This window comes from Equus caballus, chromosome X (assembly GCF_041296265.1).
Source record: "Equus caballus isolate H_3958 breed thoroughbred chromosome X, TB-T2T, whole genome shotgun sequence".
Lineage (NCBI taxonomy): Eukaryota > Metazoa > Chordata > Mammalia > Perissodactyla > Equidae > Equus > Equus caballus.
Genome location: NC_091715.1, coordinates 139,940,283 through 139,967,917, shown reverse-complemented (window position 1 = coordinate 139,967,917; position 27,635 = coordinate 139,940,283). Strand labels below are relative to the sequence as shown.

The window sequence follows — 27,635 nt, the reverse complement described above, 5'->3', positions numbered from 1 at the left end:
TTGTTCAAAGACGACTTTCCAGGAATGGAAATCATAGAGATTTTAAATCACAGAAGAGACTGGAGTAGATCTCTAAAGTCCCTTCTAAGGCTGAGCTTCTCTTATTTTATGCTTAAATTGCATCTGATGGGATTTATACTAGATGCTAAAATTAACTTTCAGACTCAAATTACTAAGAGATATTTGTAATTTTAAAGAAAAGGGTAGAACAATTTTTATCAGTTTACGCATTCAAGCATATAATTTTGTCCAAAGGGAGAAGGATCATGCGACCTCTCAAGCTTCCCTGCCAGTCTGTCTCTAGGTTATCATTTTAATCTGCAAGAGATCAATCTTTTACAAACAACAGCCTAATGACAAAATGATATACTTTTTTCTTTTTAGTGCTTAAGTGGGAAGAGTGTTGTTCATTTTCAATTATACAGAGGAAGAAATAAATTGGTTAAAAATATTTTACATCTTATGAACTTGTAGTTATTCTTCTCAAAGAAGACAATATACACATTTTATAAATATTTAATCACTGTTCTGAAATATTTGAATAAACCTAAGCCAGAAATTTCTCTTAAAATGGAACAGTTTGACTTTGTGGGGCAAAAACGTTCTCTCCCACAATTGATTTTGACTCAACTGACTGCACCAGGTTGGAGGAGTATTGGGGATGTAGGTATCTTATTTAGACTATTTTTAAAGGTGGCTTCAGTGTTCGTATAATGTAGTTATTATAAGTAATCATGGGACCGTTTACATCTGCTATTTTCATAAGATCTAAAGCTTAAATCATTTGCTGTTGTTTATGACCAACTTTGGCACTTACTAAACCATTCTTCTGGCTTCACAACATACTACCTTTTCTTTCTCAGATTTCTCTTTCTCCACTCAATTTGACCATGGCAGCATTTTTAATTCATTTAAGGATCTCATCTATTTTGCTATGCTCAGTGGTATTAGGTGTCATAATGCCTGTTTTGTATAGAGAAACATGAAGAGACTTATGCAAGGACACAGAAGAATTAGTGGTAGAGTCTGGAATGAAACAATGGATATAATTTTGTGTTTATATATGTACATCAAATTTTGTTAGAATAAATTCTGCAGGATTTTTAATAAAAGCTTCATCTTTGTAATTCACATTATGCCAATTTATTTTAATCTTCTCCTTGAAAGGGTACCACATGCTGAACAAAATGAAATGTGTTATTTGTGGTTAATAATTCTCACGGGTCACCATGTACCTGATAAACGCATTATATACAGAATCACAAAAAGACGATGTGACTTGAAACCTGAACTTTTTATCACTAAAACAGATAGGAAAACATCTGGTGTATTCCATAACATTAGAGCCACAAAGTACCTTGATTAATGCCACAGAAGACATCGATTTCACAATACTGGGTCAGTTATTAAATTTCAGGCAATGCCATTAAGGTAATTTGTGAAAGGTTTAGATATTTGTGAAGGAAAAGCATTTTATAAAGAGTAACAAATATTTATGGAATGCCTTAAAAACACTGTCTCAGTTCATCCTCACAATTCTCTGTGGTAAATATCTTCATTTTAAACATGAGTACACTGAGGTTCAAAGGTTATCTTGCCTAAGGCAAAGGGCAAAGTCAGGATTAACACTCAGGTCTGTCCCACCCCAATGCCAATTGACTACACTGCCTCCTAAACATTTAACTACTATTTTCAAAACAAGGAGACGGGAGGGAAAAAACAACAAACAAGAACTTACTTGTTGGAAAGAAAAAACTTAACAGAGCTTCCCATGCAGAGGTGTTTTCCAGAGATGGCCCACTAGCACTTCCATTGCTCCACAGAATATACTGGCTTGGAGACACAGAATTCGAGAATCCTTAAGAAAAAGTGAAATTATTAATCCTAACATATAAAGCATTTATCACTTTCTATGACCCATTAATAGTAATCACCTTTGCTTAAATTAATTATGGAAAGTATAAGAGCTAACAAATATTGTACTTTCATCTCATAACAGCTCAGATATTATTAATTATCAGAACATGATTCTGCTGTGAAACTGAAAAACTATTAAATCTAAAAATGCTTAAGCTATAGGCCAACACATCCCATTGCTGTGCTATACAATAGTGAACTTGCCTCTGACAAACAGCATTGACATTCAGAAGCCCAATCAATTAACAACTTGGAAACTATGTATTCCAACTAAATCATAAATCAGATCCCATCACAGAAACTCTTGGCAAATATGCTGGCTTCTTTACTAACTGATAAAAATCAAGGCCTTAGACACTGTAAAAGGTTGCTTATCCTTCTTCCTTGCTTCTTCAAACATCTTTTAGTTTTATTTGCATGATCCTCTCCTATATTAAGAGGAAAGGATACCCATCTTCACTCCCATAGCATGGATTTGTCCATATCATTAAATATTTCCCAATATTATCTTTAATAACTTCACAGTATTCCATTATAAGGCTCTATAATAACTGAGTTAACCATTTCCCCATAGAAAGACATTTAGGTTGTTCACAATTTATTGATATTATAAAGGATACTGCATAGAACTCACAGATACAGAGAACAGACTGGTGGTTGCCAGAGGCAGGGGGTGAAAGGTGGGTGAAATGGGTGAAGGTAGTCAAAAGGTACAAACTTCCAGTTACAAAATAAGTCAGTCATGGGGATATAACGTACAGCATGGTGACTATAGTTAATACAGTATTGTATATTTGAAAGTTCCTGAGAGAGTAGATCTTAAAAGTTTTCATCACAAGAAAAAAAAATTTCTATGTTTGGTGATGGATGTTAACTAGACTTATTGTGGTGATCATTTCACAAGATATACTGATATCAAATCATTACGCTATACACCTGAAACTAATATAACGTTACAGGAGAACGTTACATGCCAATTATACCTCAATAAATAAAAGAAAAAAACAAAAAATGAAGAACACTGCACTGATTATCACTGGAACTATATATCTGCAGATATTCATGAAAAATTCCTTAGGATAAACTCTTAAGGAATGGTGGGTGACCTTGGCCATACAACCCTCCAGCAAGGCTCTCCCAAGGTACAGTCCTACCAGCAGTGCAGGCAACTGCCAGTTTTCGTGCATCCTCGCCTTTTTGTTGTTGTTGTTTGCCAATTTAATGGCCAAAATAATGGTGTTTCTTTTGCTTTAATTTGCACCTTTAGTCATCAGTGAGCTTACGTCTTTCATACATTTGTTGGATAGTAGAGAACTTAACCGTTAATCTGCCACATATGTTGAAAATATTTTTCAAGGTAGTTGGCTACCTTTATATTTTTAAAGGTACTTTGGGAAGTTCAAAAGTTTAAAGTGTTTTTTGTTATCAATTGTATCAATCTCTTCCTTTACTGTTTCTGCCTTTCAGGTCATGTCTAGAAAGACACTCTACACTCTAATGTTCCCTTCTAGCACTTTTATAATTTCATTTTTAAATTTAAATCTTTAATCCACTTGGGATATATTTTGGAGTATGTTATGAAGTAGGGATACTTTTTTTTCAGTTGTCCTAATACCATTTATTAAATCCATCCTTTCCTACTTATAATATCACCATCATATTCTAAGTACTTAATAGTCATAGATCTGTTTCTTGACTTTCTATTCTGTTTCACTAATCTACCTGTTTGTGCACCAATACCATCGTTAAAATTTGTCTCATATTGTCATATGTTTTAATAATTGATCTGGCAATCCTTTCATTAATCTTCATTATCAAAATTTTATTCTCAACTCTGAATAATTTTTTAAATGAACCTTAGAATTATCTTGTCAAGTCAAAAACTCCTAATAATACTTTTTTTGTAATTATGTTCAATTATTTAACATTCACTCAAAAACCATTTATTGTGTGCTAGGCATGAATTCAGTTAAATGTAGACTTATTTGGAAAGAACTGATAAGTATAAAATTTTATTACCCAAGAATAGGTTTGTTTCTCCACTCATTCAAGTGTCTTTGTACATCCCTGTGTAAGGTTTATAGCTGCATTCATACAGCTCTTGAATCTTTCTTATTATGTTTATTCTCATATACCATATTAATCTTGTTCTTAGGGGAATATGATCTATTTCACCACATTTTCTAGCTGATTACTGCTAATATGTAAGAGAGCTATTGATTTTGGTTCATTGGTTTTATATTTCAACACTATGCAAAAATGTTCACTCATTATAGTTTTATCTTCACTGTATATTACATGTCTTGACAACATTAAAAATAACCCATTTTGTCCTTTTTGCTTTCTCCTAACTCCTACTCATTCAACAAATATCTATTTAATGTCTACTATATTTTAGGTTTTGGCGATACATCAATGAAAAAATCAGATGAGATCCCTGCCCCTCATGGAGCTTACAGTATGGTGGAGCAAACAGACAAAAAAGAAGTAAACGAACAAATTTAATAACTACAAATTGTAATGAATGCAATGAAGTAAGTGGATACCAATGCAGCATAAGGTAGGAGACCTACTTTAAACAGGGGCTGGCCTCTCTTGAGACGATATTTAAGCTAAAAAAAAAATAAGAAACTGGCTACACAAAGGGCCTGGAAGAGTGCTTCCAGCACAGGGGACAAAAAATGAGATTAATATTGCCAGGGAAATGATACAGCAAAGAAACTACAGTTGGAAGCAGCTTCAACAGGACCTATATTCTGTACTGCCACTTGTTCACTCAGTGCCCACCTTCCCCAGCTGACTGCCTCTGTTGCCACTGGACTCAACACACCATCTGAAGGAAGTGTTGGCTGGCAGTAGCACACAGTGGCCTGAGTCTCCACTCTAGGATATCTTCCCCAGATGGTATACTCTCTGGAGTCTCTCCAGGATGGAGACTGATCCCCAGCTCAGAGTACCCTAGCCTCCAGCCCCTCCCAGACAGGCTTGGCCTTAGGCTGAGGTGAAACACAGGTTGCGGCAACTTCTCTCAGTAGTGTCTGGCCCGGCTTCATTCTATCTTTCTGATATCTCTCCAAATTTCTGGCATATTGATGGCAGATGGCACTCTTCTGGGTTCTCTGGGTTTTCAACCATCATAGATCTTTTTGTCCTTTCAATGAGCATTTGAAATGGAGGAGGCAATTAAATATTTACTCAGATAGGTATCATCAGTGGCAGCCTGAACCAAAAGCCTCCAGAGTGTTTAACCTGTTCTCCCTATACCACTGGTTTCTTGCCGACTCTGACAGACAATTACTTACAAATTAACGAGTAGTATTTCCCAAAGTGTGGTATGAGTACCATCAGCATTACATGAGTTGATTTTAGGTGAAACACACTTGAATATTTACGGATATATCTCATCTTTGCTATTTATTTACTTTAAAAGTGTAGGAAAAACTCTATGACCGGCATATCAAAACTATTATAACACCAAACAAGGTTGATATCACTCACCATATGGCAAACCTTTATAAAATTCCTTTTAACCACCCTGTTCTTTCCTCCCTGGGAGCAACTGCCCTTTCCTCTCTCCAAAATCTCCCATCAGCCAGTGCCCAGGTCTTCTCAGATCTTCCTCTCCACCCTGTTAGGCTCTAGCCTCTTTCCCCTCCCCATCACTTTTCATATGCAGAATAATTTCATCCTTTATGCCTCTAATTTGCATCTGTACACTCATTAATATGCTCAAACAAAAGATTAGGAGCCAGCTTCCTTAAATGGCAGCAAGAAACAGTAAAGAACCAATTAGGTTGCCCCGTCACAAAGAATTTTTATTTTTTAATTTCTCTGCTGCAAAAAAAGACTGAAAATCTAACCACATTTCAAAGGAAAAAAAACTAAACTCAAAGCTGTGAGCATCATGGGCATGCAACCTGTGCAATCTACAGTCTAGCTCTTAGAAGGACCCCACGCTTGGTTTAATGCTCTATCATCTTGAAGTTCATAAGAAATTTTGAAGTAGGGATGCTGCATTTTCATTTTGCAAACTACGTTGCCAGCCCTGCTATGCAGTGAAGTCTCTCAGATGAGGAACTGGATTAAAGGGTGAGAAGACAGAAAGGGAACAGTGGCTAATGTTATCAGCTTGGAAGGATTCTCCTGGGGCTGTAGTAAATTGAGGGTCTCCCTATGCAGCAGTCTTTCTGGGCCTTGGCCTCAAACAGACCTGAATTTGCACCCTGGCTCTGTCACATACTAGTTGGTACACTTGGCCAAGTCAGTAACTTCTCTTTGCCTCAGTTTACTCATCTGCAAAATGGATTTTGAAGGATATTCTGAAGGATTATAAGGATTAAATGAAGTCATGCTTAGTACAATGTAAAATGAATAAATATTTTGTCATGTCTTTCATTATTTATTTTTATTGTTTATAATTTTAAAAACAGTATTTTGGTTGTGGGATATTTATTTTTATAAATAATTCTCTTAATAACAAATATGACCAGTTTTCCATTTATAACTGTGCTACACTTTCCTTTTAAAATAAACATATTTATGTAAAAAAGTGAGACTTTTTAAAGGAAAAGAGGAAGATCTGATAGTATTAAGATAACCAAGAGCTGTGAAGGTGTTACACAAACTACTGAGGCAAAAGCAACACCCATAGCAAAATCTCCTCAACTTTTAGACAAGGTAATTGAAGGGTAAAAGAGGTAAAGCGACCCATCAAAGGTCACAAAGCAAGTCAGTGGCAGAATCAAGACAACTTGGGTCTCCTAATTCGTAATTCAGGACTCCTCCAACTATACCACATGCACACATGGTTAAAGCAAGAGCAAGCCTCGTGCTTAATGAGGTGCATGGCAGGCAGCCAGATCCTCTATCTATGTGCACTGCCTCATTTACTCCCCGTGAAGAATGGATAAATGAAGTATTCTAATATAATGATACAGAAACTAGTCACATGGTTGTGTCCATGAAGCTAAAGCATTCTGAAAATATTACCTATTAGTCAATCTTTATTTCTCCTTTTTTTTTTAATCTCCCATTAAACGCTGTGCAATAAGAATTAATCCAATAGGTTACAGAGAATTGGTGGAGAAGCTGGGATCAAACTCCCAGTCCCCAATCTCCTAGTCTCCTCATCCTGTATGCCACTAGTCTACATGCCTTCCATAAAAATACAACCTGAGAAGCAACGCAGTTTGGGAGTCCAAACGACAATACAAACTGGAGATATCCCAGAGGTACCTCACATCCAGCAACCTCAATTCCCTTTGGTGGCATTAAATCTAAGAGAACTCGGAAGGGTCTGTCTAGGAAGGAGAAGGGGAATTTTAGTTCTAGAATTACGTGCCCTCCTTTCACCATAATACTCCAGGGCCATGGCCAAATTACTTTACCTCTCAGTGTGTATTACTTTGCTAGAGTCATTGTAACAAAGTGTCATAAACTAGGCGGCTTAAAAACAACAGAAATTTATTGTCTCACAGTTCTGGAGGTTAGAAGTCCAAAATCAAGATGTCTGTTCCTTCTGAGGGCTGTGAGGGAAGGCCTCTCTCCTTGGCTTGAAGACCACTGTTTTCTCCCTATTTCTATTCATATACAGTCACGCATTGTTTAATGACAGAGATACGTTCTGAGAAATGCATTGTTAGGCGATTTTGTCATGTGAACACCATAGAGTGTACTTACACAAACCTAGGTGTTATAGCCTACTACACACCTAGGCTATGTGGCACTAATCTTATGGGACTACCACTGTACGTGCAATATGTTGTTGACCAAAATGTCATTAATGTGGCATTTAGTCTTTTCTCTATGAACGTCTACCTCTGTGTCCAACAAGTCATACTGGATTGGGCTCACATTTTAATTTGATTACCTCTATAAAGACCTTATCTCCAAATAAGGTCACATCCTGAGGTACTGGGAATTAAAATTCCGACATTTTTTTTTTGTCGAGGGTGGGGGAACACAATTAACCAATAACACAGTACAATTCATTATATTAAGTTATTTTAAATGTAAAATAATATTTAATCCATCCAGTCACATATTACCTCCCAGGAACCTGGGAAATCTGACAGTACAAAGAATGAATCATGAATTATTTCAGGAGAAAATATGTTAAATCTATACTGGAAAAAGTCTTCATGGAAATAAAGAAATCACACTGAATAACAGTATTCTTTTTTTGTAAGAGTTCTACTCAAAATAGAAATAGAAAACGAAGAACTCATGGACTAAGAAAAAATAATGTACAATTTATAGTTTTGTTTTTTAACTTACATTTTCAGAAAATGAAAAAGCACTGTTTGTAAAGCTCTCAGTCATATTTGTAACCAGTGTTTATAAGGACAGCAAACTAATTCAGAAATACTTTGGTATTTTAGATGAACAGTAGGAAAAATAAGTATGAATAATTTGAAGTAATATGATTTATAAACGATCATTTAAAAAGTATCCTAAAATATTTCCATAAAGCAGAAATCATATATTCTAACTTAATTAAAGTAGTTGGTATAAGGATGCCTAACATATACTTTATTTAACTTTGAATTTCACCCCTCATAAAAAGTTATAAAGCCATGCAGTTCTGACATAGTACACAGAAGTCTCTGTTCCTTTTACTTACAATGCCTCTGCTAAATTTTTGCCTCCTCCTTTGCCTGTGGGAGGACCTTGGTTGGGGGTGGTCATAGAAGGCCTCTGCGGAGGGCAGGGAGAGAGAAGTCACTGAGATTAGAGGTGAGGATGGAAGACTGTCTTTAGGCTTGAGGTTGGAGCTTGAGGGAAAGAGGAAGACTGTGGGAAAGCCAAGGCCTTTATGCAGATGTGGAGATGGAACATCACTGTGAGGGGCTCGGGAGGGAGGGCAGGCCATGGGAGGTAAGGTAGAGAATGCCATTTTGAGAAGGCCATCTTGGAGCTAAGGAGAGAAAGCTATGGGGAAAGGAAAAGTATTTGAGCAAGGGGTAAGAAGGATTTGAAGGAGGAGATGGGAAAGACTTTGAGTCAGGAAAGTGAGGCAGCATGACCATTAAAGAAGGAGGAGGAAAAAGACTTTGGGGGAAGAAGGAGAGAGTACCTTTGGGGGATGAGGGAGAGGAAATTCATGAGTGGGGAGAAGGGAAGGCTTTGGAGGGCTGAAATAGGCATCAGAGAGGAGGGTGAGTAAAGGTCTGGAGGAGGGTAGGTAAATGAGGAGGAAACGGAAGGAATTTGACTGAGGGAGGGAAGGTCTTTGTGAAGACAGGTTAGAGAGAGAAAGACAACATGAGGTAAGAGAATGAAGGCATTTTAAAAGGGAGGTGAGAAATTGAAGACCTTGAGTGAGGGGAGGAAAGGGCTTTGTGAGATTAAGAAGAAAGGCTACTGAGTGAGGGAGAGAAGGTGAGCAAAAGAAAGATATTGTGGGGATATTGGAGAACGAAAAGACCTTGATTGAAGGTTAAGAAGAACTTTTGGAGTGGTGATGAGGGAGGGAAGGCATTTGTGAGGGTAAAAGAAAGCAGGCATTTGTGAAGTGAGGTGGCAGAGGGATGGCCTTTGTGAGCATAAGCAGAGGAGGGAAATTCTTTGAGAAAGCAGGTGAAGGAGTTTAATATAGTCATGCACCACATAATGACATTTTGGTCAATGATGGACCACATATATGACGGTGGTCCCATAAGATAAGTACCAGATAGCCTAGTTGTGTAGTAGGCTATACCATCTAGGTTTATGTAACTATATTCTATGATGTTCACAAAACAAAACCGCCTAATGACACATTTCTCAGACTGCATCCCCATCATTAAATGACAGATGACTATACTATATGAGGAGAGGAAAGTTCCTACTTTGAGAGGACTTGAGAGAAGGAGGCCTTTGAGGTGAGAGGTGAAGGAGAGAAGTCAATTATAAGGATAGAGGAGGCAGAGATGGCAATCATGAAAGAAGGGAAGGCCTTGGTGAAGGGAAATGAACAAGGAAAGGTCTTTGTGAAGGGAGATAATGGAGGAAGGCATTTGAGTGGTGAGGTAAGGGGGGGTTAGTAAGGTGAGGTTAGAGGTGGAACAGCTTTAAGAGAAGAGGTGGTGAAGGTTAATACTTGGAATGCTGAGATGACAGAGGTTAGTACTATATGATAGGAGGTAATGAAAAGAAGGTCTAAGGAGAAATGAAGGAGGGAAGCCATTCATAAGGGAAAGAAAGGTATTTGTGAGAGTTGGTGAGGGGATTCAGTCATTTGTGAAAGGAGGTTAGGTAAAGAAGACCTTTCACAGAAGAACTATAACATGTAAAGAGACTGAAACACTAATCAAAACCAACCAGGGTCACATCAGCATCACGGCAGAGTGAGTTCTCCCCATAAGCTCTCCCCTCAAAGATACAATGAAAAGAACATTTATATTCCAACAGAGGACATCCACACAACAGAAATGATGTCTGAGAGACCCATGCAGCCGTATGTCAGAAAGTGGAGGTGCTGGAGCCTCCACCGAGGTAGTGGAAGGAGGTAAGATAACGTGTCTCTTCCTCCCTGAAGGACAGAGACACAGGAATTGTGTGCAGCCTCTGGGAGGAAAGCAGGGAGGGAGTGGCGGCCCTCCGTGGGAACACCATAGATCTCTGAGGTGCCTCACAGCCCGGGGGAAAGCCCCCCATAGAGGTGACTGCTATCACCAGGGTATCTTCATCAAGCCAATACTGCAGGAGAGCTGACAGCGAGGGGAGAGTGAGAAGTCCCCGAGATCTCCCAGGAGAAAGAAAGCTTCCCTCACTCTGGCCCAGCACCCCAGCCCAGCACCTGGGAGCTGTCCCATGGATCACAGTGTGTTCAGAATATGCAGCTCTTGAACCCCACCCAGTGGTGACAGGTGGAAGTAGCAATCAGCTACTACCAAAATGCAGAAGCACAAATTCATGGCATCTAGCAGTATGAAGAAATATGTTAAATCTCCAGACCAAAAGGAAAAGGACAAGTACCCAGAAATCAATCGTGAAGACACAGAAATCTATAACCTAAATGACAGATAATTCCAAATAGCTATCATTAAAAAACTGAACGAGTTAAAAGAGAATGCAGATAGACAATTCAATGGGTTCAAGAACTACTTCACAAATGAGGTTGAAACTATAAAGAAGAATGAAACAGAAATATTCAAGATGAAAAACACAATGGATGAGATAAAGTAGAATGTGGATTCCCTGAACGGCAGAGCTGATATCATTGAGGAGAGAATCAGTAACAGTGAAAACAGAAATATAGAAATGCTTCAGAAGGAAGAGGAGAGACAACTAAGACTAAGAAGAAATGAAGAAAGTCTCTGAGAAATATCCAACTTAATCAGGAAATGCAACATAAGGATTATAGGTATTTCAGAGGAAGAAAAGAAGGAGAATGGAACAGAAAGCTTGTTCAAAGAATAACAACAGAGAACTTCCCAAACCTGGAGAAGGAGATGGAAATTCACATGAAAGAAGCCACTAGATCTCCTAACTATATAAATGTAAAAAGGCCTACTGCAAGGCATATAGTAGTAAAGCTGGTAACAATATATGACAAAAAAAAAATACTAAGGGCAGCAAGGCAGAAGAAAATAACTTACAAAGGAACCCCTATTAGGCTTTCAGTGGATTTCTCAGCAGAAACCTTACAAGGTAGGGGAGGGTGGAATGATATATTCAAATCTTTGAAAACCAGAAATTTTCAGCCAAGAATACTCTATCCAGTGAAAATATCCTTCAGATATGATGGAGAAATAAAAACTTTCACAGATAAACAAAGCTGAGGGAGTTCATTGCCACAAGACTCCCCTGACAAGAAATGCTCAAGAAGGCCCTCATACTTGAAAAAAGAGAAGGGGCTACAAAGCCCTGAGTAAGAATATAAACAGGTAGACAATATCAGAAAATTGTAGCTATCCATTAGAACACATTAGCAAATACTCAAGTAAAACATTAAAGATAAAGGGAAGGAAAACACCAAAAACAAAGATAATCTTGTCATTTAAACTAGACAGATAGAATAAAATGTGACAAAAACAATGTAGGAGGGGAAGAGGAAAGGAACTGAATGAGCTTAGCCTAAGGAAATAAGAGGTCATCAGAAAACGGACTATCCTATCAACAAGATATTTCATACAAAACTCAAGGTAACTACTAAACAAAAAAGCAGAACAGAGACACAAATAATAAATAAGGAGAAAACTAAGAAATCCAGCATAAAAAACTACCTAACCAAATTGGTAGTCTAAAATACATGGGATGGTAAACAATGGAAATGCAGGAGAACCAGAAAACAAGCAATAAAATGGCAGCATTAAGCCCTCATATATCAATAATCACTCGAAATGTAAATGGATTGAATTCTCCAATAAAAAGACACAGAATGGCAAGATGGATTACAGAACAAGACCCAACAATATGCTGGCTCCAGGAAACACATCTCAGCTCCAACAACAAACACAGGCTCAGAGTGAAGGGATGGAAGATGATATTCCAAGCTAATGGCAAATAAAAGAAAGCACGTGTTGCCGTACTTACATCAGACAAAGTAGACTTTAAGATAAGACAGGTAAAGAGAGACAAAGGGGAGCAGTATACAATGATCAAAGGGACACTCCACCAAGAAGACATAACACTTAGAAATACATATGCACTCAACACAGGAGCACCAAAGAACATAGAGCAACTATTAACAAACCTAAAAGGAGATATTAACAACAAGACAATAATAGTAAGGGACCTCACACTTCACTCACATCAATGGATAGACCATCCAGACAGAAAGTCAACAAGGAAACAGTGGAATTAAATGAAAAACTAGACCAGATAGACTTAACAGATATATATAGAACACATCATCCAAAAACAGCAGAATACACATTCTTCTCAAGTGCACATGGAACATTCTCAAGGATAGAATATATGTTGGGAAACAAGGCAAGCCTCAATAAATTTAAGAAGATTGACATTCTATCAAGCATCTTTTCCAAGGACAATGATAAGAAACTAGAAATTAACTACAAGAAAAAAGCTGAGAAAGGGGGAAATATGTGGAGACTAAACAACATGCTACTGAACAACCAATGGATCATAGAAGAAATTAAAGGAGAAGTCAGAAAATATCTGGAGACAAATGAAAACGAAAACATACCATACCAACTCATATGGGATGCAGCAAAAGCAGTCCTAAAAGGGAAATTCATTGCAACACAGGCTCACCTTAATAAATAAGAAAAATCCAAAATAAGAAATCTCAAACTACACCTAACCGAATTAGAAAAAGAACAAACAAAGCCCAAAGGCAGCAGAAGGAAGGAAATAATAAAAATCAGAGCAGAAATAAATGCAAGTGAAACAAAAAAGACAACAGAAAGGATCAATGAAACAAAGAGCTGGCTCTTTGAGAAGATAAACAAAATTGATAAACCTCAAGCCAGACTTAAAAAGAAAAAAAGAGAGAAAGCTCAGATAAATAAAATTAGAAAAGAGAAAGGAAAAATTACAATGGATACCAGAGAAATACAAATGATTATAAGAGAACACTATGAAAAGCTGTATGTCAACAAATTAGACAATCTAGAAGAAACGGATAAATTCTTAGACTCTTACAACCTCCAAAAGCTGAATCAATAAGAAATAGATAATCTGAATAGACCAATCACAAGTAAAGACATTGAAACAGTAATTAAAAATCTCCCAAAAAATAAAAGTCAAGGACCAGAAGGCTTCCCTGGTGAATTCTACCAAACATTCAAAGAGGATTTAATACCCATACTTAGTAAACTATTCCAAAAAATTAGGGAAGACGGAACACTTCCTGACACATTCTACAAGGCCAACATCACCCTGATACCAAAGCCTGACAAGGACAACACAAAAAAGGAAAACTATAGGCCAATTTCAGTGATGAACATAGATGCAAAAATCCTCAACAAAATATTGCCACCCTGATTAGAGCAATACATCAAAAAGATCATACATCATGGTCAAGTGGGATTTCTATGAGGGACACAGGGATGGTTCAATGTCCATAAATCAATCAACATGATACACCATATTAACAAAATGAGTAATAAAAACCACATGATCCTCTCAATAGACACAGAGAAAGCATGTGACAAGATCCAACATCCATTTACGATAAAAACTCTTAACAAAATGGGGACCAAAGGAAAGTACCTCAACATAATAAAGGCCATATGTGACAAACCCACAGCCAACATCATACTCAATGGGGAAAAGTTGAACGCCATCCCTCAGACAACAGGAACAAGACAAGGGTGCCCACTCTCTCTATTCTTATTTGACATTGTCCTGGAGGTAATAGCCAGAGAAATTAGGCAAGAAAAAGGAATAAAAGTAATCCAAATAGGAAGTGAAAAAGTGAAACTCTCTATTTTCAGTTGACATGATTTTATATATAGAAAACCGTGAAGAATCAATCAGAAAACTACTAGAAATAATCAACAACTAATGTAAAGTTTCAGGGTACAAAATCAACTTACAAAAATAAGTTGCATTTCTATACTCTAATAATGAACAGAAAGAGAACTCAAGAATACAATCCCATTTACAATCATGACAAAAAGAATAAAATATCCAGGAAGAAATTTAACCAAAGAGGTGAAAGACCTATGCAATGAAAACTACAAGACATTGTGGAAAGAAATAAATGATGACATAAAGAAATGGAAAGATACTCCATGCACATGGATCAGAAGAATAAACACAGTTAAAGTGTTCATAATACCCAAAGCAATCTAGAGACTCAACACAATCCCAATCAGAATCCCAATGACATTCTCCACAGAAAAAGAACAAAGAATCCTAAAATTCATATGGGGCAACAAAAGACCCTGAATAGCTAAAGCAATCCCAAGAAAAAAGAACAAAGCTGGAGACATCACAATCCCTGACTTCAAAATGTACTACAGAAACCTCACTCTAGATGAAAATGGGCACTGTTGTTAATGATGTCCAGAAATTGTTAATGTGTCAATATATATTGAGACACAGATTATGCTTCCATCACAGTACACGTATTGCAGTGGTGACAATGAGACCTGTAACATTTTTTGCTAGGCTAATAAGTAAAAGTTGGATGTAACAAGAATTTTCAATATTAGAAATGATTAGGAATAATATATCTTAGATCATTTGCTAAAATAGCAGTCAACTTCCTACAATTTAACTCCTAGGCCCTAAAGTAAATTGGTTGAAAAAATTGGATCCTAAAGATTACAGGTGGAGAATTTTTTTTTTTTTTTGAGGAAGATTAGCCCTAAGCTAACATCTGCTGCCGATCCTCCTCTTTTTGCTAAGGAACACTGGCCCTGAGCTAACATCCATGCCCATTTTCCTCTACTTTATATGTGGGATGCCTACCACAGCATGGCTTGACAAGCGGTGCCATGTCCTCACCCAGGAGCTGAACCGGCGAACCCTGGGCCGTTGAAGTGGAATATGTGAACTTAACTACTGAGCCACCAGGCCAGCTCCAACAGGTGGAGAATTTTTAAAGTATGTCCTTATTCAAGTGGAGATCAAAGAACCCCAACTGAAAGAATTGTGAACTGACTGACATGACAACCATGGACTGGACAAAATTCCTTTTTAAAAGAGCTATCTTGAAGATTATGACAAACTTTGGAGGAATTAAGGTGACTGGAAGGAATCACAACATGCGAAATTACTTCAATAATAATTTATTGACTTAAAAAAATGTACTACAAAGCTATAGTATGGTACTGGTACAAAAACAGGCACACAGATCAATGGAACACAATTGAAAGCCAAGAAATAAAATCACACATCTACAGACAGCTAATCTTCGACAAAGGTGCTAAGAACATACAATGGAGAAAGGATGGTCTCTTCAATAAATGGTGTTGGGAAAACGTGACAGCCACATGCAAAAGAATGAAAGTAGACCATTATCTTAAGCCACACACAAAAATAAACTCAAAATGGATCAAAGACTTGAAGGTAAGACCTGAAACCACAAAACATCTGTAAGAAAATACAGGTAGTACACTCTTGGACATCGATCTTAAAAGGATCTTTTCAAATACCATGTCTTCTTGGACAAGGGAAACGAGAAAAAATAAACAAGTGGGACTTCATCAGACTAAAGAGCTTCTGCAAGGCAAAGGAAACCAGGATCAAAACAAAAGACAATCCACCAATTGGGAGAAAACATTTGCAAATAATATAGCTGACAAGGGGTTAATCTCCATAATATATAAAGAACTCACACAACTGAACGACAAAAAATCAACCCGATCAAAAAATGGGCAGAGAATATGAACAGACATTTTCCCAAAGAAGATATAGAGATGGATGGCCAACAGGCACATGAAAAGACGAACATCACTAATCATCAGGGAAATGCAAATCAAAACTACACTAAGATATCACCTTACACCCATTAAAATGGCTATAATCACCAAGACAAAAAATAACAAATGTTGGAGAGGGTGTGGAGAAAAGGGAACCCTCTTACACTGCTGGTGGAAGTGCAAACTGGTGCAGCCACTGTGGTAAACAGTATGCAGACTTCTCAAAAAACTAAAAATAGAAATACCAGCTATCACACTACTGGGTATTTATCCAAAGAACTAGAAATCAACAGTTCAAGGAGACTCATGCACCCCTATGTTCATTGCAGCATTATTCACAATAGCTAGGATGTGGAAGCAACCCTAATGCCCATGGACTGATGACTGGATAAAGAAAATGTGGTATATAGATAGACTACAATACTACTCAGTCATAAAAAAGACAAAATCATCCCATTCACAACAATGTGGATGGACCTGGAGGGTATCATGTTAAATGAAATAACCCACACAGAGAAAAATAAACACCATGTGATTTCACTCCTATGTAGAAGAAAAACTAACACACGGACAAAGAGAACAGTTCAGTGGCTACTGGGGCAGGGGGTTGGGGGGTATGCACAGGGGGTTAAGAAGAGCACTTATATCGTGACAGACAAGTAATAATGTACAACTGAAATTTCTAAATGTTGTAAACTATTATGAACTCAATTAAAAAGAAAACACCCAAGAAGGAAAAGTCTAGGAGCAGATGGTTTCACTGGTGATTTCTACCAAATATTTAAAGAAGAATTAACACCAAACTTTCTCAAAGTCTTTCAAAAAATAGAAGAACACTTCTTAATTCATTTTATGATGCCATTACTAACCTGATACCAAAGCCAGACAAAGACACCATAAGAAAACTACAAACCAATATCACATATGAATATAGATGCAAATAAATAGATGCCCCAACAAAATACTAACAAACCAACTGCAATAGCACATCAAAAAAAGTATATACAATGACCAAGTGGGGCTCAATCCAGGAATACAAGGGTGGTTCAACGTAAGAAAACCAATGAAATATGCCACATTAACAGAATGAAGGGAAAATGCCTCAATTGATGCAGGAAAAGCATTTGACAAAATGCCACACCTTTCATGATAAAATCATTCAGCAAACTATGTATAGAAGGGATTTTGGGGGGCTGGCCCCATGGCTGAGTGGTTAAGTTCATGCGCTCCACTTTGGCGGCCCAGGGTTTTGCCGGTTCAGATCCTGGGCGCGGACATGGTACCGCTCATCAGGCCATGCTGAGGCAACGTCCCACATGTCACAACTAGAAGGGCCCACAACTAAAATATACAACTATGTACTGGGGGGATTTGGGGAGAAAAAGCAGAAAAAAAAAGAAGATTGGTAACAGTTGATAGTTCAGGTGCCAACCTGTAAAAAAAAAAAAAAAGGATTTTTCTCATTATGATAAAGAATATTTATGAAAAACCAAGAATTAACATAATAATTGATAGTGAAAGACTGAAAGCTTCCCCGCTAAGATCAGGAACACGGCAAGGATGCCCATTTTTACCACTGCTATTCAGCATTGTACTGGAAGTTCTAGCCAGAGCAATTAGGACAAAAAATAAAAGGCATCCAAATTGCAAAGGAAGGAGTAAAACTACTCGCAGATAACATGATTCTATATATAGAATATTCCAAAAAAAGTCTACAAAAACCTATTAGAGCTCATAAACAAATTTAGCAAAGTTGCAGGATACAAGATCAACATGCAAAAATCAGTTGTGCTTCTAGACATCAGCAAGAACAATCCAAAAGGAAATTAAGAAAACAACTCCATTTACAATAGCATCCAAAAGAATAAAATATCTTGGGATAAACTTAACCAAGGAGGTCAAAGACCTGTACATTGAAAACTACGAAACATTGCTAAAATAAATTAAAGAAGACGAATGGAAAGACAACCCGTGTTCATGGATTTAAAGCCTTAATATTGTTAAGATGGTAATACTGCCCAAAGTGATCTACAGATTCAACACAATCGCTATCAAAACTCCAATGGCCTTTTTGCATAAATGGAAAAGCAGAACCTCAGATTTATATGGAATTGTAAGGGGTTTTGAATACTTAAAACAATATGAATAAAGAACAAAGTTGGAGGACTCATGTCCCAGTTTCTCAACTTGCTACAAAGCTACAATAATCAAAAGAGTATGGTACTGGCATAGGGACAGACACATAGACCAACAGAATATAACTTGAGTCCAGAAATAAACACATAAATCTATGATGAACTGATTTTCAAAAATAGTGCCAAGACCATTCAATGGGGAATAAATAGCCTCTTCAACAAATGATGCTGAGACAACTGGATCGCCACAGGCAAAAGAATAAAGTCAGACTCCTAATAGATACCATATACAAAAATTATTTCAAAATGGATCAACAACCTAAGTATAAAGGCTAAAATCACAATACTCTTAAAAGAAAACATAGGAATAAATCTTCATGACTTTACATTTGGCCATGGATTTTTAGATATGACACCAAAAGCACAAGTGACAAAATTAAAAATAAATTGAACTTCCTCACATTTAAAAACGTTGGTGCATCAAAAAATAAATTATCAAAAAAGTGAAAAGACAACCTACAGAATGAGAGAAAACATTTACATATCATATATCCAGTATATATAAAGAACTCTTACAACTCAATAACAAAACCATAAACAATCCAGTTAAAAACGGTCAAAGGACTTGAATAGACATTTCTCCGAAGAAGATATACAAATGCCAAAAAGCATATGAAAAGATGTTCAACATCATTTGTCATTACAGAAACACTAATGAAAACCATAATAAGATATCATTTCTCACACACTAGGATGGCAATAACCAAAAAGGGGGGGAGGTAACAATTGGCGAAATTAGGGACGCTCGTGCATTGTCAGTGGGAAAGCAAAATGGTTCAGCCACTTTGTGTAACAGTTCAGAACTTCCTCAAAAACTTCAACACGCAATTCCTATAAAACTCAGCAATTCCACTCCTAGGCATATGCCCGAGAACTGAACACGTGTTGACAAAAAAACTTGTACTTGAATATTCATAGCAGCATTATTCATAATAGCCAACAACAGGAAACAACCCAAATGCTCATCAACTGATAAATGAATAAACCAAATGCAGTATATTCATCCAACAGAATATTATTTGGCCATAAAAAGAAATGAAGTACTGATAATACTACCACAGGCATAAATCTCGAAAACATGATGCTAAGTAAAATGAGCTGGACACAACAGGGCAAATACTGTACGTCACCGTGACACGAACCATGAGAAAGGAAACCCACGGAGGCCGAGAGCCGGCTGGCGGCTGCCGGGGCTGGGGACTGGGGCTGGGGAGTGACGGCGCGAGGCATGGGTGCGGGCTCTAACTGGGGCTGAGGGAAGTATTTCGGGGAACTAGACAGAGGGGGTGGCTGCGCAGCGTTTGAACATACTAGATGTCACGAAATTGTTCACTAGAAAGCCGGTCACTCGGCGTGAAGCGAATCTCACGCCAATCTTTTTCGGAAGGAGGGGAGAGCGGCTCTTCAGGAGGGGCGCTCGGAGGGCCCGGGGCGGGGAGAAGCCGCGGTCAGGCGTGGGGAGCGGGCCAGGGAGGGTAGGCCTGTGAGGCGGAGGGGAAGGGAGGGCGGGCGTGTGGCCGCAGCAGGCGGCCGCGCCCTGTCGCCCCTGCCCTGGCGTCCCGGGGCCCCCGGCCAGGAGCGGCCACTCACCGGTAGTCAGGAAGTAGAACAGCAGCATCAGGGCCCAGCTGGCGAGCACGAGGAGCCCAAAGTGCTTGCGGGCCCAAGCCTTCACCGCAAAGTAGCGCGGCCCAGCCTGAGGGAGGCCAAGCAGAGGCGTGCGCCAGGTGGGCTGACGCATGGCAGCCACGGCAGCCTGGAGTCCCGGACTGTCGTTCTCCGGAGGAGGCCCCAGCGCCGGCTCCTCCGCCTCAATGGCTCTCACCCTCGCGCGCACTTGCCACAGCGCCCTGGATTTCGACCGGTTCCTCCGCCCGTGCATCAAGCTCCTCTCAGCAGGCATGGCTCTCGGTTCCCGCCTCGCTGAGGTACCGCCTCGGTGCCGGCGACCGTTGACCCACAAGCCCCTGCGGCAGTGACGCTTACGTGGCCCCCCGCGGCGGCACGTGCCAGGCCTCGCTGCAGGCCCCGCCCCTTTTTAACGGCCGCCAGGCTGTGTGCATGCCCCCTCCGCGACTCCAGGCCCCCTGCTGCCCGTGCGGGGTCAATGGCTTTGAAGGAGCGCCCCTGCTCATCCCTGGCCCACAGGAAGGATGCCGACGGCAGCCTTGCGCTAATTCTCCTCAGAGCCAGTCCGATGACGCACACTGCACCCTTTACGGCCACTGCAGTTAGGCACTGTCGTATTTGCTACGGTGGCTGCTAGGCAAGTGTGGCTGTTTAAATGTCAATTTTAATTAATTAAAATTAAACAGAGTTAAGAAATTATTTCTTCAGTCACAGTAGTCACATATCAAGTGCTCAGGAGCCACACTTAGCTAATGGTAACCGTACTGGACAGTGCGAATACGGAACGTTTCCATCAGGGCAGAATGCTGTGATGGGCAGCGCTAGGTGTGCGCGGTGACTATAGTGAATATGGTCGATGTTCAAGAGGTCGTTAAACTGAGTAGGAGCTTTCAAGTGGAGCAAAATGGTATTTGCCTTTGGAAACCTTAAGGTTGAGTTACAAATAGATGAAACAATAAGAAACATGAGAACAAAGAGGCTGTGAGGAACGCTAGTGACTCAGGAACACTTCCATATCATTCCCATCATTTGCCACCAATGAATTGGGTGGCCTTAGGTGCCTTCCTCCTGCTGGGCCTCAGTGTTACGTGTGTAAAATGAGAGAGTTAGCATTGTCTCTAAGCCCCCTTCTTGCTCTAAAGTCTGACCCTCGAGCAAAGTCCCGTTATCCTCGCTTGGTTTGGGCACACCTGCGAATGGACCATGTAGGTGATGCTGGCTTGCTTCTTAGCCTATCTCATTCTAGTTTTCGAGGGATGTCAAAACTACCCTTCTCAACTGCATTTCCATCCTTATTCTCACTATGTTTTACTCTGGCTTTCCAATGGTTTTCTGCTAGTTTTATTCTATTGTTATTTCCAATGTTAATAGGCATTCCACAGGAGTAAGGAGTGGGGAAGGCCTCCTATGCAAATAATTCTTGAAATTTAGCACATTCCACCCCACCCACCCTCACATCCAGGAGCAATGCATAACGTTCTTTATTAAAGGATCTGAAGAGAGAAGAAACTGCTTTCCTTTCCTTTCATCTTTAAAAAAATTTGTTTTTGCCTCAGCTTTTCCAAGACTAATTGACCAGAAGACACCTGTCCCACAAAACACTTATTAACATCTTCTGAAACTACTGCTTGCACTTGTGAGGAACTGTGAAGTGTCAGTGTTTACTCCACTTGTGAGTAACAAGGTAGCCTGCCACAGTTTCATAGATACTGGCAGAAGCTGCAACACTTCTGGGTCGGAGACAAAGGACAGATGCTCTACTGAGACATGCAGAGACTCGAGAGACTCATGAACAATTGCCTTCCTACAGCAACCCTGTTCATGTTATAGCACACATGGAAAATGATCATATGACCAGACCCCACACAGCCGCCCTGAGGGCTCAGGGGATTAAGCTAGAGCACATGGGTTGGGAACTCAGCTCTCGACCACTTCATGGCTTGTGCTCTCTGAGCCTTAGTTTCCCCTTCTGCAAATTTTGGGCTGTGGTCAGGCTGATTGTGAAGATTCCTTCCAGCTCTGGCTTGCTATGGCTCATACTTGACTGTAGTGTTTGGGTTTGCTGTAAACAAGCAAGACGTGGCAGTTCTACAACAGTGCAATACTCCTGAGCAATCCACATTATACCACTAGAAACCCAAATTACTAACAAGAACTCGGGGACAAAATCCCTAGGATTATGCCTGAGCATCCCCTGGTTTACACAATACTAATTCAAGATCGGGGCGGCAAAAAGCCATGTGGAAGTATCCATTTTGTAGATTGTCAGATGTAGATTTAAAATCTTGCACAGACTTTCCTCTTTCCTCCTATATCCTTGTGGGAGCTAAATTTGATACTGGCCAACTCAGACCTAATTAGGGAATAAAAACTGTTGCATGGGCATGAATACAAGAACTGCTTCGTGAGATGGTACATACCATTGCTCAGAATGTAACTACTGCACTTGTGGAAAATTGAGAATTGACACTATTTTTTAAATATCACTACAGACAGACATGAAAAGATGCTCAATCTCAGGTAATCAGGGGAATGCAAATTAATTAACAATGAGGTATAATTTTATGCTCATCAGATTGGCAAACATTAACAAATATTCACAAGAATATTGTGAATGCTTAACTAGGAATTCAGTCATTGCCGGTGGAGGTGCAAATGGGTACAACCACTCTGGAGAGCAATTTGATAACACTTTGTAAGGTTAAATATCCACATAGTCTGTGACCCACAAATCCCACTGTTGGGTATCTATCCTGTCACTCATGTGTACAAGGAGACATGTACAAAGACGTTCATTGTTGGGCCGGCCTGGTGGAGCAGCGGTTAAGTTCTCACATTCTGCTTCCGCAGCCCGGGGTTTGCCAGTTCGGATCCCGGGTGCGGACATGGCACCGCTAGGCAAGCCACGCTATTGTAGGTGTCCCACATATAAAGTAGAGGAAGATGGGCACGGATGTGAGTTCAGGGCCAGTCTTCCTCAGCAAAAAAAAAAAAAGAGGAGGATTGGCAGCAGATGTTAGCTCAGGGCTAATCTTCCTCAAAAAAAAAAGATGTTCATTGTTATAGTGAAAGCAATGTAAAGGATGTCTCAGTAGGGAAATGAAACAGACTGTAGTTCATTCCTATAATGTACTAATACATAGTACCTAATGATGATCAGGATCTATCAACCTCACCACATAGTAATTCATTTTTTGCTGATTTGCCTAGTGGCATGAGGTGGCACTGCAGTCTCAGCTTCTAATTCAGTGGAACCATTGTTGTATTCCCTGAAAGAAACAATTCCCCTCTTGGATAATAAGCTTCTAAAACAGCAGAAACCAGAGTTGTTGGAATGAGAAGCAAAGTGTAAACATTGTTGCAAGTAGTTCACTAGGTATCATTTTCACCATCACCCCTTAGATCTTAGCCCCGTGTATACTGGTTATTGGAAAAACAGCACCTTATGGTGATTTCACTTCTGGTTCAGAGTGCACAACGCATCCTCCAAAACAATACCCCAGACTCACAGAATGTTTTCTCTGAGGTGGACTTCAGCAGGTGATTTCATTATTCTATTAGGCTAACTTCTTTTTTAATCTTGATTGACATGTAATTGACAAATAAGTTTGTAAGATATTTAAGGTGTACAATGGGGCGATTTGATATACACTGTGAAAGTATTCCCACTATCTGGTTAATTAAGCTATCCATCACCTCACGTATTTCTCTCTCTCTCTTTTTTTTTTGTTGAGAACATTTTTCTACTCTCTTAGCAAACTTCAACTATATAATGCAGTGTTATCAACTATAATCACATGTTTTACATTAGATCCTCAGACCTTACTCATCTTATAACTGAAAGTTTGTACCCTTTTACCAACTCTCCTTATTTCTCCCACCCCCAGCCCCTAGCAACCACTTTTCTACCCTCTGTTTCTGTGAGTTCTACTTTGTTTTTCAGATTCCGAGTATAATTGATACCACGTAGTATTTGTCTTTTCTCTGTTGGCTTATTTCACTTAGCATAATGCCCTCAAGTTCCATCTATGTTGTTGCAAATGGCAAGATTTCCTTTTTTCTCATTGCTGAATAATATTCCATTGTATGTATATATATATATATATATATATGCTACATCTTCTTTATCTATTTGTCTGTTGATGGACATGGATGCTTAGGTTGTTTCCGTTTCTTGGCTGTTGTGAATAATGCTTTAATAAACATGGGAGTTGCAGATGTCCCTTCGAGATCCTATTTTCATTTCCTTTGGCTATATACCCAGAAGTGGGATGGCTGGATCAGATGGTAGTTTTATGTAGGCCAGTTTCTTCTAGGTGATGTGGCACATGTTAAATACAGTGAAGCCAAATGGCCTCAGTCCATTGCTACACTTCTATTAGGGTAATGTGAGTTCCTTTGATGCAGGCAATGTTGTGTGAGATACAGTGGTGGTATATACGGTATTCAATAAACCTATGGATAGTAGGACTAGCAGAAGTGTGGTGGGCAGGGAAGCAAATCCAATCTGGAGGGAGAATCTATTGAAGTGAAGGAAAAAGTCATTGCCCACTCCATAACAGAAGAGTCCAAAGAGATGAACTTGTCTTAAGGTTTCTGGATGGTACACACAGGATATGACACCATATCAGGGGTCCAGGGTTGATGGCTCCGGCTTGCAAGTTGGGCATTCAAGCAGCAGTAATAGTCAGTCTTGGTGAGAAGAAATCCATGTTATTGAGCCATATGTAACTTTCATCCCTGCCCCCACAGCCACTTTGTGTATGAGCCCATCAATCAAGCACAGGATGATGGGGAAAGAGTCTGACTGACCTCCACTGCATGGGCATTAAGTCCACCTGATGATTTAGCACCTCTTCTACAAAGAGAAACTTTTCATGAATATTAATATGCAAGACAAATAGTATCACACTCTAAGTCTATTTTAGGTCAATTTACATACCTCTTTCCCAAATTTCCTTGCCGTAAATCCTTCAAACTTGCTTCTTCCAAGACCTTGATCATCTAGCAGCAACATTAGGCTCTGCCGTGAATCAACATAGATCTTTGCTACAGCCCTTCTTTCCTTCCAGGCAAATGGGACAACTTCCAGGCAAAGGGGACAATCTGATACACTGCTCAAAGTTCTGCCCACCGGGAAGATGTCCTATCCCCTTCCTACTGATCACCTGTTGAGTGGAGCTGTAATGCCATAGCAGTCCACTTACTCCAAAGAGATAAATATTCTCTCCTTTTCTTCTGATCGTTGTTGTCTCTGGATCGGCTGCAGCCATCTTGCTATCAATATAAAGATGAAGTCAACATGGAGGATGGCAGAAGAGAAGCACAGGAAGAACCTGGATCCCCAGTGACATCAGTGAGCCGACTCACAACTTAACCCATCTTGAAACTTCCAATTATGTGAGAAAATTATTTTTCTAATAGTTTCAACGACTTTGAGTTAGTGTTTCTGCTTCTGGTAGCCAAATGCTTCCTAACTAATACAGTTGTTCAACCTGTCTCACTAGGAAGGGTAACACGACATGCACTATTTGATCACATAGCCCAAAGTCAATGCTATTAATGGAAAATATCCCACATTTGAACACCACATAGATATAACTATATATACAGAGATCTATGTTAAGTATTTGTTCAATGAATGAATGAACAAATGGATAAATAAATGTTTTCAATAGCTATTGCTCTAAGCATAAATCTCTATTCCTTATTATCTGTATCAGTCAGGGTTTAGTTGCAGACAATTAGAAACCATCCTAGTTAGTTTAAGTAAAAAGGAATTTAATACAGAGAAAGAGGTGATTACAAATTTGTAGGAAGGGCTGGAGGAGGAGGCTCTTAGCTGGGCCTCCAGGGAAAATTCTAGAACAACACTGTAAACTGACTCCCTGAGGGAACCAGTGGCATACCAATGCCAGAGCAGTAAGACCAGACTACTCTGGGTGTAGGCACTGAGGGAGTGCGGCATCTCTAGGAAAGTAAAAATAATAATAAAACCAATTAAAAGTTTGTCTGCTTTTTTATTGTCATCATATGTCAACAATTCTAAATAATGTCAGTGATAAAACACTCTTCTCTGAAAAAAAATCATTTCTTTGGCTATGTTCGAAACAAATTACTGTGACTACTGTTGAGTTGTAATAATATATGCAAGCTTCAATCCAGCATATTTCAATTACATATCCTTTAATCAACATTGTATTTACATGGAAGTTAATTTGGAGAACTTCCAGTTACACAGGCTATCCCCAACACCTATGGAACCAACAACATATGTTAATTTTGAAAATAAATTCACCAGAGTTTAAAATCATTCAAGTTCAATTCAAGTACAGTTCATGTCTCCAACACTTGCAGTGCTACACATTCCTGTATTTAAAAAATGACAGCATGGGGGGCCAGCCCGGTCCCACAGCAGTTAAGTGCGTATGTTCTGCTTCAGTGGCCTGGAGTTCGCCAGTTCGGATCCCGGGTGCAGACATGGCACTGCTTGGCAAGCCATGCTGTGGTAGGCGTCCCACATATAAAGTAGAGGAAGATGGGCACGGATGTTAGCTCAGGGCCAGGCTTCCTCAGCAAAAAGAGGAGGATTGGCAGCAGATGATAGCTCAGGGCTAATCTTCCACAAAAAATAAATAAATTACTTAATTTTAAAAAATGACAGCACAGTGATTGTAAAGACGAAGACACAGAACTTGAGTTTCTTCAGTTCTGTCATTTATGATACCACTTGAAGTTTTTAATTGTGTTTACAATTTACAAAACTGAGACAGAATGTCAACTGTAAAGTATGATGTGGTTATTTAGTAAGTGTAAATGTTAGCTTATACATTAAATAATATTTCATTCATGAACCATTTTACCGAACTTAAAAATTTTCAAAATTGAGATTGATCCTTCTCTGTACCTTACTATTCTTCTTATTTTTTATTGAATTTTTATTAAACTGGAATGTTATTATTCATTATTGCAACTGATCAATATATAGAAATGTTTGTTACCCCTTGTTTCCAAAATATTTATTAATTTAATTAAGGAGTATTAACCCATTACATTTTTCTCTTTTTTGCACAGTAATATTTATTTTATTATTTATTGATTTTTATTATATGATTATATACGAAGTTTAATAAAAGAAATTTTCACAATGCCTGCAGCTCTTTTCTGGCCATGTATTTTTATTCTTTTCATTTAATGATTATTACTGAAAATAATTATGTCACATAGAAGAAAGAGGTGTTAAAAAATGATCGACTCCATTAAACTTCCTCACACTACTCTATGGCAGCCCAGGTTCGTGGGTTCGGATCTGGGGTGTGGACCTTCTCCACTCATCAGCCATGCTGTGGAAGCACCCCGCTTACAAAGTAGAGGAAGATTGGCACAGACACTAGCTCAGGGTTAATCTTCTTCAAGTAAAGAAAGAGGAGAATTGGCAATGGATGGTAGCCCAGGGCGAATCTTCCCCACCAGAAAAAAAAAAAAACCTGATACACTCCAGTGTATCCGATGTGAGATATGTTTGGCATCCAGTGAAAAAAACAGCTACCTTTCTATAGCTGAGAGGCTGGGTATC

The 27,635-nt window shown here is 39.0% G+C and overlaps 1 protein-coding gene and 1 non-coding gene across 2 annotated transcripts in view; one reads left to right on the top strand and one right to left on the bottom strand.

The window, feature by feature from the left end:
- FMR1NB (FMR1 neighbor) overlaps positions 1-20,613 on the bottom strand; it is a 34,203-nt gene extending 13,590 nt beyond the window's left edge. Inside the window, exons 1-2 of the mRNA XM_023633826.2 lie at positions 20,021-20,613; positions 1,739-1,858 (exon numbers count right to left, since the gene is read on the bottom strand). Of these exons, the coding sequence (XP_023489594.2) occupies positions 1,739-1,858; positions 20,021-20,333 (433 nt within the window). The 5' untranslated portion in view covers positions 20,334-20,613. The remainder of the gene's footprint in view (positions 1-1,738; positions 1,859-20,020) is intronic.
- On the top strand, positions 14,833-14,971 carry LOC138922024 (small nucleolar RNA SNORA1). The gene has a single exon (XR_011435121.1). It is a non-coding gene; the product is annotated as a small nucleolar RNA SNORA1 (small nucleolar RNA).
- Positions 20,614-27,635: the final 7,022 nt, after the last annotated feature.